The 16,134-nt window shown below is 41.2% G+C and overlaps 1 protein-coding gene across 1 annotated transcript in view; it reads right to left on the reverse strand.

Moving 5' to 3' along the window:
• Positions 1-425: 425 nt before the first annotated feature.
• The window catches only part of MAT1A (methionine adenosyltransferase 1A), a 40,820-nt gene continuing 25,111 nt past the window's right edge, over positions 426-16,134 (reverse strand). The window contains exons 6-9 of the mRNA XM_020977377.2: positions 9,281-9,499; positions 5,264-5,446; positions 4,357-4,490; positions 426-3,368 (exon numbers count right to left, since the gene is read on the reverse strand). Of these exons, the coding sequence (XP_020833036.1) occupies positions 3,266-3,368; positions 4,357-4,490; positions 5,264-5,446; positions 9,281-9,499 (639 nt within the window). The 3' untranslated portion in view covers positions 426-3,265. The remainder of the gene's footprint in view (positions 3,369-4,356; positions 4,491-5,263; positions 5,447-9,280; positions 9,500-16,134) is intronic.

Genomic DNA, 16,134 nt, shown 5'->3' on the forward strand with positions numbered 1-16,134 from the left:
AATTGAACCTAAAGCAAGGAAGCATTAGCAGTTCCACAAGTTCACTCCTTCTCCTTTACTTGACCTTGTTACAAAATGTCTTTTTCACATTTTCTCCAGCCTTCAATTCCTTTCAGCAGTGAGCAGTTGTGAACTAGTCTGTGTACAATGATATGATGGTGGATTGAGCTTGTATATTTGGCGTTCAATTTGATTTAGTGCCTTTACCCAGCATTGTATAATTAACCATTATGACCTGTAAAACATGGGGAAATATCTGAGGAGAAAATAGGAGAATAGACATGATAGAGTACAGAGAAAATTGTGGTTATCCAGAAGTTGGCCCCTTTGTTTACATTTCAAAGTGCAGATTTGCTGGTTATTCTGCTTTTTCCCATCTTCTATTCTGGAAGACTTTGAAGAATGGCAAAGAGTGAGCCCAAGACTAATACTGCTTGAAATTTTATTTATTATATACAGAACTAGCAGGAGCTAAGTATTAAGAAGGAAAGATGTTAGTTTCACACAAATACCTTTCCTTAAAAAAAATCTTTGATGAGGGTGGGCAAGAAAGTAGAAAAATCAACGAATTGCAAATAGGCTCAGAAGTGAACGTGCTCTTTATATTTCTGGAAAGGAAGAGTCAACAAAAATCAGGTCACTTGCTCCTTTGGCACTTAACCTAGCCAAAGTAGAGCCTAGCCAAGGCCAAATCTGGCTCTAAATGTAACACCCTGTTAGAAGCACAGGGGCTTTTGGGTAAAATATTATTAAGCTATAGCATGGCATTTCTGCATCCCATTTTGGCTCGAGGGGTTTGTAGATTAATTTTCCTTCTGTACTCAGGCAACATCTTGCCATGGATATGAAAAATAATAGTAATAAGTTCAGCTGGTGTCATAGGACAAGTACAAAGATGCTCTTCCAGTAGACAATGGGCCTCTTTGCCATTAGAATTTCATCTCTCAGAACCCTTTCATTAAGGTGAAGACAAACTACATTTCCTGCCAGCAATGATCAGAGCAGATAGGTGACTTGTCTTTTGTCAGCTGCCTAATACTGGTATTCTTGGCAAATACTCAGAAATTTATAGGTCTGAAAGAAAGTCTTTTCCTGGCTATTTCTCTAGGGCCAGTTGTTTTTTTTTTTTTCAAAGTGCACTGATGATTAGGCAGATGTGAGGGGAAATTTAAAAGATAGAACATTATTGGTTATCAATGACCAAAGGATGCTGGAAGTTTTTAGTTTCCTAGGCAGTTAAGTAATTGATGAAAAGCAGGTGAGTTTACAGCTGTGAGGGCAATAGGGTGTCAGGGTAAGAAACTTCCCTTGAAGGAACAGGGAATTAAGTTTGGAGATGATAGTCATCCTTGATTCAAATCAGAACTTTCTTCAGTGTCTGAGTTAATTTTCACCTTCATTTCAGGGAGAAAAAGGCGGGAGTAGAAGCTGAGGTATATTACATCTGCTACTTTGTGTAGCTTAGCGTTATACATTCAAAAATCAGCCCGACCTTTACCACGGGCCTGCCTATTAACCGCGGTTTCACGGTAAGCTGTAGGTGCATTTAATTAAAAGCTATCATCTCTCCAATGTGTCTTTAGAAAGTACCGGGTGAGAAGATGAAAGTACAATCGCAGTTTGGGGCTCGGCAGGCCTTCACGTGAAAAACACGCAGGTGCCCAATAGATGTGTTTTTTCTAGTAAAGAACTTGCTTCGTTGCTGTTTCCTCTTCAGGGAACATAAGTCTCTTCCACATGAGTTTTCAGGATTTATCTTCCTAACAGCAGCAGCAGCAGCTGTATGGAAATTGGGCCCCAGAACTGGCCCTTGAGTGACACAGGCTCCTGGGGATTTCTTGATTAGCAAGGTTTCCTCCTAGTTGTTTTAGTCTATGCTTTAGTGTTTCTAGTTTGTCACCAGTTCTTACTCTCCACTCTCCCTCCAAAAGCCACCTCTAGGGTATTCTTGCTAGATAACACATTGTATAATTTGTGTGAAATATTCCTGAGACAGAAATAAATACATCTTTAGCTTCTCTTCCTGGCCTTGTCTCCTTTTACACACTGAATCATGAGGATCATGGATTTTCAATTGGCCGTAGAAACAGCAGGCCTCTCTCCAGACAGATGTGGACATATTTCAAAGAAGTCCCCCTTCCTAGTCAATTCAATAAACACTTGCTAAGCTCCTATTATGTGCAAGGCACTGGGCTAGGGTAGCATTCAAACCTGCTTTTTCTCTGAGGCCTGCTTCTTGACAGAAACCTGGCCCAGAGCACCAAGAGAGGGCTGAAGAGGAAGGGGCCTGTGACTTCAGAAGCATGACCCTGAACTGGGTTGGACACGGTACCTAGGCTCATATGATCATAGATTTAGAACTGGAAGTTGAGGGAGCTGAGGCCCAGAAGAGTTAAGCGCTTTGCCTAAGGTCATAGAGATACTAAATGACAAAGTCAGGGCTTCTATCTCCAGATCCAAGTACCTCTTCTTTGCATCACACATCCTCCCTAGATAAAAACTTTTCAGTGTAGTTCAGGTGTTCTTAATTGTCCCTTGGGCATGAAGCCTAGTGACCCCTTCTCAGAATAATGTCTTTAAATCATTATAGAAAATGGTGTATATTTCAGTCAGAGGTTGGTGAAAATAAAGATGTAGGTCTTTTCAGGAAATCTATTCATGAATTCCCTTGGGACCCCCAGGTGTAGGGATTATCTCGCAAATATAAGGCCAAATCTTTGGGACATTGGCCCATTTGGGAAATCCTTGTGTTTGGTATATGGCAAGTAAGGGAGACTGATCTACAAAGAACACAGGATGCCATTGTAAGAAAAATAAATCTGGACCCTAGAACTCCCCAATTCCAAATACCACTACCACCACTGGCCCCCAAGTGATAAAGGGACTGGCAATTGGCAAACATATACAGCCTGGATATATGCCTTTCCTTTGAAATCAGTCAAATTTTCCCGGGTCAGAATCAAGAGTTGAGGGAAAATCTTTATCATCTTTACAAACAGGTCTGACCTAGCAGTACTAGAAAGATGAATTCCACTCAGCCTTCTGCTAATGGCAACATGCTAAGAATAGGTATGGCTTTGCCACTAACTCGGGACAATGGTGAATAGCAGAACCAGTTCCTATAGAGATAATAAGTAATCTGTCAGTATCGTGTAGCTCTCTGATCTGCATATAGGGTGGTCAAAGGGAGTAGAAATCCAGGGCCATTTTGCAATGTGGAATCCTATTGGGTTTTCTTCAAGAGACTGACTGATTCCTGCCAAGATTAAAATATGAGCTCCTTGGGAACTTCCCAGGGAAATTCATTTCTTCCAAAATGGCCATAGCATGCTGTCTTCTGATAAATTGGCTTCTTCAAATCAAGGTCCCTAAGAGTTCAGCAAAAGGAAAGAAAATGTTGTTACTCCAGAATTTTATTCTATGGATCACATGCATTGTAAACACAAGAGAACTAAGTAGGGAATACTCTCATTCTATATATTGGTTGGGGAAAGTAATGACTGCCTCACAGAGTGGTTATGGGGATCAGATGAGTTAACATAGGGAAAGCAAACTCTAAAACACTATAAAAATATGTTATCATTATTATTACTATTATTATATAAAGTTTGAGGTTTGGGGTGTCATGAAAACTCTTTGTTAGAGGACTTAGGTATGCTACTGCAATGAAAAAGTTGTTGATATTATTATTCCCTATGTGATGCTCTGACATCTTTTATGGCCACATCACCCCCTGCTCAAGAATTTTCAATGGTTCCCTATCACTTCTAGAAAAAGTGACAAGCTTCCTCAGCTGGTAAAAGTCTTTCACAACGTGAATCCAGCCTACTTTGCTAGGCTGACTACACATTAATTCCATCCACACACACTTGGGGGCTTCTTGACATTTGCCATGTGAGGACACAGGGACATGCCTGGCACTAGATGTTCCCTCTTGCCCAGAATGCCCTCCCTACTCAGCTCTCCCTCTTAGAGTCCCTAGATTCCTTCATGGCCTTTCCATTTTCCTTCTTCCTCCAAAGAATCATAATTCCAGAAGGAAGAAAATCATCTGCCTTATTTCCTCTTTAGTAAATGAGGAGTGTAGGGGGACGATAAAGGTAGACTGGAAAGGGGGAAATGACTATTGCTTCTTTAAAAATATGTGTATAGGGGCAGCTAGGTGGTGCAATGGATAGAGCTCTGGACTTGGAGTCAGGAGGACCTGAGTTCAAATCCAATCTCAGACACTTGACACTAGCTATGTGACTGTGGGCGAGTCACAACTCCGATTGCCTTACCAAGAAAAAAAAAAAAGTAAGTGTGTGTGTGTGTGTGTGCCCACTCATGGGAACTTTGAAGCTATCAGACCATTACCTGACAATGACTCCAGGACGAAGATCAAAATTCTTATTCACCACTTGTAACAGCTCTTTCTCTGTCTTTTGGGAGGTCCCATAGGTGAACAGGGAAATTGAGAGAGGCTCAGCCACACCAATTGCATAAGAAACCTTCATAAGGAGATGAGGCACAAGAGACATATCAGCTAGGAGTCTCTACCATCCCCAAAGCCACAGTTAGCAGTTCTGGCAGCTAAGGTAAGCACCATGAAAGATGCCCTTAAATATTTTTTTTTTAAAAAAACAAATTCAGTTGAAGTTAAGGTGGAAGAGACATGTCATAGATATGCCTCAGACCACAGGGAAACAGACTCTAAGCAACTGCTCATATGGGCAGAAATAGGCTTTTGCAAGGGAGACCAGGATAAGGAAGTGAGCCATCATTCAGCTTCCTATTTTAACTAGTGATACTAAATAGGTGCCAATTTCAGTTGTTTTTTTCTGATAGCATGTAAGTTCTATAAGAACCTCTAAATTCTGACACCCTGAGACAAATCACCTATTGTCCCACTCTAGTTTTACCTCTTCCCATTCCTCATCATTCCTCATCATAATCCAAGTCTTTATAAAATCAAGAAATCTAAGCCATCTATCACACTACCTTGAGGCTAACCACTCTACCACAAATTCTGCTGGATTTGAGATCCTTAAGGCTGAAATAAGGTCTTTTTTCAGTCTTCTCCCTTCTTCCTAAGGGCAATATATAAGGGGGAAAGACAGCATGGGTTGAGATGGAACTCTACAGATGAAAGACTGACTGACGGAAAATAACCTTAGCCTTTAGCATCCCAGAAATCACAGATTTTAATCAGGAACTGGCCCTTGAAATAGAAAAGGTATTTGGAGGGAGAGGGCGGAGAGGAAGGAGAAAAGTGCCCACGTACTTGCACCAGAACTCTCCGACACAGTTTGGCTTTCACTAGTGACTTTGCCACCCAACGAGCTGCATAGGCTGCAGAGCGGTCCACCTTGGTATAGTCCTTCCCGGAGAAGGCACCTCCCCCATGTGCCCCCCAGCCTCCATAAGTGTCCACAATGATCTTCCGGCCAGTGACTCCTGCATCCCCCTGAAGGAAGGCAAGAATAAGGGTCATATGAGCAGTTTCAGATCGAGAAATAACCACTATGTGCCAGGCAGAGTGCTAAGCTCCAAGGATACAAAAAGAAGCAAAAGATGGTCAGTCCCTGCCCTCAAGGGGCTCTCAAGAATACTTTGGGCACAGTTCCATTTTCCTGCACTGTGGCCACCACTGATAGGTCAGAACTCAGGAGAGCAAGCGCTTCTGTTGACTTTAGTAAAGTCACATCTCCCCTTTGGACCTCAGTTTCCTCATCTGTAAAGTGAAAGGTTGGGGTGGGGGGAAGGGAGCAGGAGAAGACCAGATGATAGCTAATGAAATAATTCTCAAGGAGAAAACCAGACCTAGAAAGAAACTGTTAGTGTCTAGAATTCTCCACTAGATGGTGATATTGGGTCAGTGGTGTTAAGCACGACTCTCCAGACGTCCCTACTCATTGCACTGGCTTCTAATCGGGCCTCCTAAGCAGGGTTAACACCAGCCACACAAGTATGCAGACAGGAGCTAATTGATGTGATACAAATCAAAGTGACACCAGGCAAAGCGACCTGCTCCAGGACACCAGTGCTATTAATTGCTGTTTACCTTTTTACCGTCATTCTTTTCTCTGAATCTTTAAGACTCTTGCAAATAATGTGGAGGTATGAGCAGGTACCTCTGCTTAAAACTGAATCAGCTAATATTCTAGTTTCCAGTTAACCTCTTAGCAAGAACAATGAGAAATGAGACACGGGATCTTCTGCCTAGGATAGAATGGTGCAAGAATAATATATATTACAGTAATGATGAGGCAGCTAACTAGACAGGGCAGTAGACTTGGAGTCAGGAACACCAGATTTCAATTCCTTCCTCAAATACTTATTAACTAGGGGCAGCTAGGTGGCGCAGTGGGTAGAGCACTGGCCCTGAAGTCAGGAGGACCTGAGTTCAAATCTGACCACAGACCCAACACTTGACACTAACTAGCTGTGTGACCTTGGGCAAGTCACTTAACCCCAACTGCCTAAAAGCAAAAAAAAAAAATACTTATTAACTGTGTGCCCCCAGGCAAGTCACTTAACTTCTCTATGGCCTCAGTTTCCCCATGTGTAAAATGGGAATAATAATAATAGCACCTAACTTATAGTGTTGTTGTAAAGATTAAATGAGATAACATACATAAAGCATATTTGTAAAATATGAATACTTGAATAAATTTTGCATATTTACTGCATATTTGCATGGGGAGGAGGGGGGAAGAGGAAGAAAGGAGGGGAAAAAGCAATTATATGGCACCTACTACGTGCCAGGCACTGTATTAAGCCCTTTACAAATATTATCTCACTTCACCCTCACAAAAACCTGTCAGGTCGGTATTGTTATTATCCCCATTTTACAGGTAAGGAAACTAGGTAAACAAAGGTTAAGTGACTTGCCCAAGGTCACACAATTAGTAAGTATCTAAGGCAGGAATTTAAATCAAGGCTTCCTGACTCTAGCCCCTGAGAAGGGAAATGTCACTGATGTATCATAACCCTGTGTGGGACGGAAAATAGAAAATCATCTGAGGAGAACAGGAAAAGGGCAGTCCACTCTCTCACAATAAGCCCCTCATGATAAGCAGCTGTATGGGCAGGCCAGGAGCTCATCCAGCAATGAATATATCTAGGACAAACAGGGGATTTGGACAATGGACCAGGCTTAGAGTGGAATAGGAGGAAGAGAACTGATTTGCATGTGGAAAGCTGGGCAGCAGTCCACCCTGAAACAAAGGCCCAGACCAACATTCTCCCAGTGGAACTCGGCTTGGCCTCTGCTGCTTTGCCTCGTCTCAGCTCCACAGAACAAGATGGCCCTCCCAGGATAAGTTCATTGTTTCTAAACTCATCACCTTGCTGCTAACTCAAGACTTGATTGACTGATAACTCCTCCCAATGTCTTCCTTTACAGAGGATCGAAACTGGATTCTCAGCTCCCTCCACTTTGCATCTGCTGCTCTGCCTGGTTTCCTGTCAAAGGAACAAGATGCCTCCTGCTGTATTTGACCCCTCGCCCCTTTTCTGCCTCCTTTTGTGTATTGTCTCCCACTTCAGATTATAAACTCCATGAAGGCAGGGAATATCTTTTTATTGCTGTAACCTCAGTGCTTAGCACAGTGACTGGCACATACTTAACAAATGTTTATTTGATTGAATTGGATAAAATTACATGATTTTGAGTCACAGAATACCATAGTCTCTGAAAAACTAAAGTTACCTCAAGGTAGAAATGCATGGTGATTATAAATATGTTGAGTATTTTGCCAGCAAAGAATAGCTCTTTGGGACAGACATGAAAGAAAACAAGTATACCATTTCTCATCCTGGGTAACTGTAAATCCTCCACAATCTACCTGGTATTCTGGGGGCACCTGTCTCTGAATATCTTGAGATTGCCTGGGTTAGTACTGGGCTGCTCACCTGTTATCCCTCACTCACTCTAAGTTACTGACATATAATAATAGTTCAAGGGGCAGCTAAAGGGGCCTAGCGGATAGAGTCCTGGTCCTGGAGTCAAGAAGACCTGAATTCTAATCTAGCCTCAGACACTTAGTAGCTGTGTGAACCTGGAGAAGACTCAGCCTCTCTGTACCTCAGTTTCCTTGTCTGTAAAATGGGGAAAATAATAGCACCCACCTCCCAGTGTTGTTGTAAAGATCAAATGAGATATTTGTAAAGTACTTTGCAAATCTTAAAGCTCTATATAAATGTTAGCTGTTATTATTATTATTATTATTATTATTATTATTATATTCATATAGCTCTTTAATATTTAACAAAGTATTTTGGAAGGAAAGTAGAATATCTCTTTTTTTCAGTAGATGAGAAACTAAAACTTAGAGGGATGAAACAATTTAATCACATATCCATAAACAAAGGAGCCAGGATATTGAAAGAACTGGGAATGTTTTGGCTTGGAGAAGATAAGTGAGGGGACATGATAGCTTCCTTCAAGGATCTGAAGGTTTGTTATGTAGAAGAAGTCTTAGACTTGTTCCTGAGATTGCAGAAAGTAGAGATAAAGATAAATTCCCAACTTTAGCTAGGACCAGACCTCACAGTGCCACCTCAAATCAACTCTGGACATGCATATGGGCGTGGAGCTAAAAAATGCCAACCATAATGAAGCATGCTACCTACCTCCTAACAGAGAAGTGGCTGACAAGGTGCAGATTGAGACATATTTTTTTAATATAGCCAATGCAGAAATTTATTTTTCTTGACGATGCATATTTGTTTCAAAAAGAGAAAGGTTGTTTTCCTCTTTTTTTTTTCAACAAAGGGTGAATATGAGAGAGAGAGGGTGAATAGATTTTCATTCATGGAAAACAGATGATAATAATAAAAGGTCTAAGTTTTACAAAGCATTTAAAGAGCACCTCTTTTAATGATAGATATGTAGACAGACAGATGGACTGACAGATAGATAGATAGATAGATAGATAGATAGATAGATAGATAGATAGATAGATAGATAGATAGATAGATAGATAGATAGATAGATAGATAGATGATAGAGAGATAGACAGAAAGACACAGACAGATAGAGAGATAGATAGATAGATAGATAGATAGATAGATAGATAGATAGATAGATAGATAGATGATAGAGAGATAGACAGAAAGACACAGACAGACAGATGGATAGATAGATAGGTAGATGATAGAGAGATAGAGAGGTAGATAGATAGATGATAGAGAGATAGGTAGATAGAACAAATGTTCAACCTATGGTATGGAATAGAATCAACAAGGCAAATGACTGCTTGATTTGGATGCTAGCTTGTAAAGATAAATAAGGCACCTGTGGCCCGCCAATTACAAAACGCCCACTGGGCTGCAGGTGGTAGATTGTCTTTTCATCCAGATACTTTGAAGGCACCACGGCTCGGATCACTTGGTCCTTTAAAGCCTGGCGCATGTCCTCCAGTGTGATGTCCTCATTGTGCTGCACGGAGATCACAATGGTGTGAACGCGCACTGGAATGACAGCCCCATTGTCCTGGGTGTACTGGACAGTGACCTGCATGGAGAAAGAACAAGGTGATTATCATCTGTGTTCCTTCCATGTTGTAAACAGAGGACCAGGCTTTATATTGATGTTTTATGGGTGAGAGATTATAAAGGTTAAGTACACAAGATCCTATTCTCTCATGTCTCATTACAGCAGGAAGGTAACCCAGCATTCTCAAAGGCTGTACAAGAAAAGGACAGGCTCTGTCAGGTCCCACCAAATTAGAAGAAAAAAAAACAGAGGACCCATCCCACATTTCTGTCGTCCAAGAGTCAGCCTGGCTAAATTTAAAATACTATCACTGCTACCAATAATAATAACATTGTTTGCATTTATATAGTACTTTAAGGTTTACAAGGCACTTTACAAATGCTACTATTTTATCCACAAAACAATCCTGGAGGTAAGAGCTCTTATTATCCCCATTTTACAGATGAAGAATTTGAGGCAAGCAGGAAGTGAAATGATTTGCCTAGGGTCACACAGCTAGTAAGCAGAAGGATGACCCCAAAGTGTTGGATGTTCTGTCCACAGCAAGTCACAAGAGTCTACTGATTCACTGAGATATAGATGAGTTCTAATCTGTATCATTGAAAGAAGTGACCACTCTAAATAAATTCTATTTAATTCAACAAGCATTTAGCTAGCACTCACTAAATATAAGGCTCTGTGAGACTCTTTATATAATGAAGCAGCACATATAAGGACAGAATTTAATGGTACAATAAAATAACAGACAAATACATTTGATAAATATTTAATGACAAATAATTGCTGTGGAGTTATGTGCAATTAGCCGTAAATGGCAAGTAATTCACATATAAATGACTTGAATTATTGTTATTATTAACTTGTCATTGTTCAGTCATTTCAGTTGTGTCTGACTCTTGGCAACCTCATCTGGCATTTTCTTGGCACAAATACTAGAATGGTTTGCCATTTCCTTCCCCAGCTTATTTTATAGATGAGGAAACTGAAGCAAAGAAGGTTAAGTGACTTGCTCAGGGTCACACAGCTAGTAAGTGTCTGAGGTCAGACTTGAACTCAGGAAGGTGAGTTCCTAACTCCAGGCCCAGAACTTTTTCCATCTATTTACCCAACTGATCCCTATTATTATTATTATTATTATTATTATTATTATTATTAAACCAGGTAGGTTTTTTTTCCTCCTGTTCTGTTAGGCCTCCAGTGACATTCCTTTCAGTCTAAGGGCTTTTTGCTGTTGTGTCCCAAGTAAGTTGGAAAATTGCATTTATTAGGTTAAATACTAGCCTCAACTCTCTAATACCTGAAGTACCCCACATACACTTCATAGCCAAGGACTGAGGCTCCCTCTGCCATACCTATATTCAGCCATCTTAACTGAGAATATCTTCAACAGAATGTTTAGCTGTTTCCTAATACTCAAGTCCAAACATTCTGGATTTACCAAGCACTCTGGGTCATGCCCAACAAGTGGGCATCACTATGTAGCAGTTATGAATTGGTGGAAATCTGGGTTAGTCAAGGTGAAGGGGCAAAGGCACAAGAAAAAATGGATTTTGAATCTCCATCATCTGAGCATCTTGGTTACAGAAGAAGAGGGAGACAAAGTCTAAGACTGTCTGGTGGGTAAGGATCTGGAGGAAGGGGACCTCTTGGTAGACTGGTATAGGGTGTGAGAAAAAACCTCTGTTATAGAATATGCATATTCCACACTAGCAGCTCCAAGGCATAGACCTTCATCAGCTGTAGTAATAAACATATCTTCCCTCAGGGATCAGGCAGTGGCATGGATTCAGGGAGAACGCCACCCTTTAATCACCATGTTTATGTACATGTCATGTTTACGATCAGGGTCAATTTTTCATCAAAGCATAGTATTATTTCAGAAGTCTCCATTACCAAAAAGGAAGTCTCTCCCATCTACTGCTAATGCCTACACTTAAATTGGAGACATTCAACACTTAGCCTCCATGCCACCCGTTTCATCTATAGAGGTATCCATGCAAACAACTTATTGGAAAAGGGATTTATAGCACATAGTCTGCCCAGGGCATCTAAAATGTCAACCAATCAAAAAGTAAGTATGAGCACTCAGTATGGGTTCAGTCCCATACTAGATGTTGGAAAGGAAACAAAGTGACAAAAAGTGACAAAAAATGACCCCTGCCCTCAAAAAGCTGGAGAGGCAAGATATATGTGCCTGAAACAACAGGATACAATTAAATGCTAAATGGTGCCATACTGATTTTAAGGACTAGAACAGTTCTTATGGAAAGGAGATCTAGAAGGGCTAGACTGGCCACGGGGGCTTCCTGGAGGAGGTGGTACCAGATCTGAGTCAAGAATGGAAGAAGTTGACTTCAATGAAGACTTCCTAACTCATAATGAAAATATGACTAAAAAGTTTCCCACATGTTCCCAGATGCTTCCCCACCCAATGCAACCCTACCCCCAATATTGGCCCATTTAGAATTATGAATGCATTGAAAGAGTGCTAGATTTAGAGGCAGAGGACCTGGATTGGAAAGCTGGCCTGGCAACTTGCTACTTGTGTGACTTTGGGGGAGTCCCTTTCAGCACTCTGGGCTTGTTTCCTTGTCTGTAAAATAAGGAGGCTGGATTGCACGACCTCCAAGGTATTTCAGTATGTGATTACATGATCTCTTGAATTCCTGCATGCCACGAGCATGATCCTCAAATTCTAGGGCTTAGAAAAGGAGTTCAAGAAGTTTGTGTTTCAGCCTTTAGTCAGAATCATGCTTAAAACTCACAATGTCTGAGTAGACTTGATACAAAGAAGATTGGTTCTAAAGTCAGAGGACCTGGGTTCAAATCCTGTTTCTGATGCTTACTAGCTGTGTGACCTTGGGCAAGTGACTTCACTCCTCTGGGACTCAATTAACCTCCTCTAAAATGAGGGGATTGGACCAAATACTACCTGAAGTCCCTTCCAGGCATGTCTTTTACAGTCTCAGGATTCTCTCAAACCCTTATTTTGTGGCCATTTCGTAGACAGATAAAGAAATGTGGCTACTAGATTTAAACCACAAGAAACGTAGTCTGGAAAAATCAGAGTACTGCAAAAAAAAAATCTACTTCTCTCTGATCATAAAAGAAATAGCCTAGTTGCACTGCTACAACCCAGAGCCCAGTGGATCTTCGTGGTAGACCCTGAAGTAGGTAAGGATAGGAGGGAAGAGGGAGACAAGGATAATTAATATCTATCATTATAAAGAATAATACAAATGCTATACTAGCCAGGTGAAAAAAAAACCATACATACTCTTAGTCATAGAGCAGCTAGGTGGGCAGTGGATAGAGCGCTGGGCTTGGAATCAGGAAGACTCCTCTTGCTGAGCTCAAATCCAGCCTTAGACACTTACTAGCTGTGTGACCCTGGACAAGTCACTTAACCCTGTTTGCCTCAGTTTCCTCATCTGTAAAATGAGCTGGAGAAGGAAGTGGCAAACCACTCCAGGATCTTTGCCAAGGAAATCCCAAATGGGCTTACAAAGAGTCAGACGTGACTGAAACAATTAAACAACAACGCTCTTCATCATAACTACTGCCATCTGATCATCAATAATAAGTAGCACAATGCTGTTCACAAAGGGCTTATCATAGGATCACAGGTCTGGAGCTGGAAGGGACCACAGAGACCATCCAGGCATTTTACAGATTAGGAAACTGAGGCCCAGGGAACTTAAGAGACTGACCCAAGGTCACACAGATAGTAGGTGTTGTTTTGAACCTTGGATCTTGGTTTTTTGTTTTGTTTTGGGTTTTTTTTGCTTTGCTTTTTGGTGAGGCAATACAGGTTAAGTGACTTGCCCAGGGTCACACAGCTAGTAAGTGGCAAGTGGCTGAGGCTGGATTTGAATGCAGGTCCTCCTCACTCCAAGTCCAGAGCACTATCCATTGTACCGCCTAGCTGCCCCAGAACCGTGTCTTCTTGACTTAAGACCTGCACTACCAAAAAAACTCTTGATTGAAAATGGAAACTCTTTGGGAATGGACCAAAGAAAGAGAGCTCAGAGAGTTACCTGGAATATTAGTACAGAAGCTCCCACTGTCAAATGTCTGATCTCTAGATGGAGAAAAGCTTGGGACAAACATAAATGCCCTTTCAGGAATCTTTGGAACAACCTATGCCGGTACGAATATTGAATAATCCAGTCGTGTTGCAACTGACTAAGAAAGCAAGGAAGTCTTGCATGACTTAGCCAAAAGAATGTGTATGCGGATCCTTCATGTCCTCAGGGAGCTGTAAATCCAGAAGGAGCTTGGCCTTGGATCAATGTTTGCCCTGTCTCTCCTTCCCAGATCCAGGAGCATCCCATTTCTCAGCACAGGAGCAAAGGAAGTAATCTGCTTTCTTACCAAGTAAAATGGATAATCTCCTCCCATTAAACACACTGTATATATTTCATTTCCCATCGATCACCCGAGAAAAACAAAAACTCGCGTGGTTCATCTTATCCTTCTCTGTGAATCCATTTTATTTTAATGTCTCTACATACAGGTAAGATCAGACAACATCTTTGTTGATTTTACTTGGCATGATAAAAAAAAAATTTTGAATGTCTTATCCCAATCTCTACCCACATGTTATATTCCCAAAGGGAAGGCTCTTGAGAATGGCCTTTATTTAAAAAAATCCCCTCTGCTGATGCAATCTCCAGCTGAAATTTTGTGCATAAGACTAAAGAAACCAGAAGACAGCATTTTACCTGTTTGGTTTGGTTTGGTTTGGTTTGGTTTTTAGGCAGCATGTACACTGATGTCCATTGTACCAATGAATTAAAAAGTTCACATTCAAAACTCTGCCCAGAGGCGAGGTGGCTAAGCTCCTGCTGCTGGGCCATAAAATCAAATCCAAAATGTTTATTGAGTGGTGCAATATGCAAAACTCTGGGCCAAGTGCTATAGATGATAAAAAGAAATTTAAAATGATCCTTGCCCTCAAAAAGCTTTCAATCTAGTTGGTGCATTTTTTAAATTGTATATAAAGCTACCTAAATTGGAAAGCAGCACATGGATAAGTCATTTGCATGACAAAGACTTAGCAGTAGCAGATCAAAGGAGGCAAAGGTTACCCTGGAATGGTCAGGTCAGAGAAGGCTCCATCAAGAAAAGAGGACTTAAACTCCAAAGGATGGGTGAGAATTGGGAAGGTGTTTCAGGAAGGGAGAATGGCTTGAACAAAAAGCGTGTTCAGGAGATAGGGTGGGGAGGGATCATGTGGAAGAGTAGATCATCATATTTGGAAGGTGGATTAGGATTCATTGCCTAAGAACTTGATTGTCTTACTAAATTATATGGACTTTATTTAATGGGAAAGAGGGAACCGCTAGCAATTTTTGAGCAGAGATATGAAACTACAAAAATCATACTTAAAGGAATCTAATCTGGTGGCTGGGTGCAGAATGGATTGATGGAATCATAGGATCATAGACTTAAAACTAGAAGTGACTTTAGAGACCAGCAAGTCCAACTCCCCATTTCACAGATGAGGAAAGTGAGACAGAGATGGTTTAAGTGACTTGCCCAGGGTCACACAGCTAGTAAGTGGCTGAGGCAGGATTCAAGCTCAGGTCTTTCTCATTGTACCACCTAGCTGCCTGGCAGAAGGTAAGATCAATTCTAGGAAGACTAGTTGTATTGAGTTGTATTGATATGAGTCAGATGGTAAAGGTTGAGATCTTAATAATGGCAACAGAAAAACAAAGATAGGGAAGAATTTGAGACTCATTTCAAGGGAAAATTGCCCATTTTAATGACTAACAATATCAGGAGGAAGAAGAAAATGATATCCAAGATGACTCCAAAATTTTGAATGTAACCAAAAAAAAATACAGAGATTAGCTATCGTTCTGAAGGAAGAAAGAAAACCAAAGAAGGAGAAAGAAAGAGTGGTCAGAGAATAGAAAATGATAGAATAGTGTCATGGAGGCCAAAGAAAGAAAGTTCTAAGAAAGAAGTGGTCAATAGTGTCTCATACAGAAAAATCAAGGAGAATAAGGACGGAAAAAACTGGAATTAGTGATTAAGAAGTCTCTGGCACCAACATCTTAGGACAAGGGAGCAACAATGATTCCTCAATCAGTCATCTTAAGCACTAAGGTCCTCTACCAATGTTGGCCCATGAGACACTGTTGGGATTCCTTCCCACTACCGTACTCCCAATTACTTCCTTGCCTCCAATCTCCTTTGGAGGTGTCCAGTGCCATTATTACAGCAGCGAGCCACTCCTGTCCTAGTATCCACCTTCTACCATGAGGACCCCTCAATGAAGGATCCCTAACCCTCCCCGAAGCTCATCCTGGGAGTTGCCCAATGCAACCACACCCACATAGAGGCAGACTGGCTTCTGCCCATATCTCCATACTGCCTGTCCCCCACTCATCTGTAAAATGAGGATCCTACCCTTCACTTAAAGCTCACCTCTCCCTACTCCATCCTCCTCCCCCTAGTGATTGCCTAGTTTGGCAGCAAGGTGGTATGGTGAATATTACTCAGGATTTTGTATCAGTTAGACCTAAATTCAGACCTTCTCTCAGAAACTTACTAGCTCTGTGACCCTGAGCACATCACTTAACCTCCCTCAGCCTCATCTATAAAATAGGCATAATAATAGTAACTACTTTCAGGGTTGTGGT

The sequence above is a fragment of the Phascolarctos cinereus genome, unplaced genomic scaffold, assembly GCF_003287225.1.
Source record: "Phascolarctos cinereus isolate Bilbo 61053 unplaced genomic scaffold, phaCin_HiC Scaffold_3;HRSCAF=262, whole genome shotgun sequence".
In the NCBI taxonomy this organism is placed as follows: Eukaryota; Metazoa; Chordata; class Mammalia; order Diprotodontia; family Phascolarctidae; genus Phascolarctos; species Phascolarctos cinereus.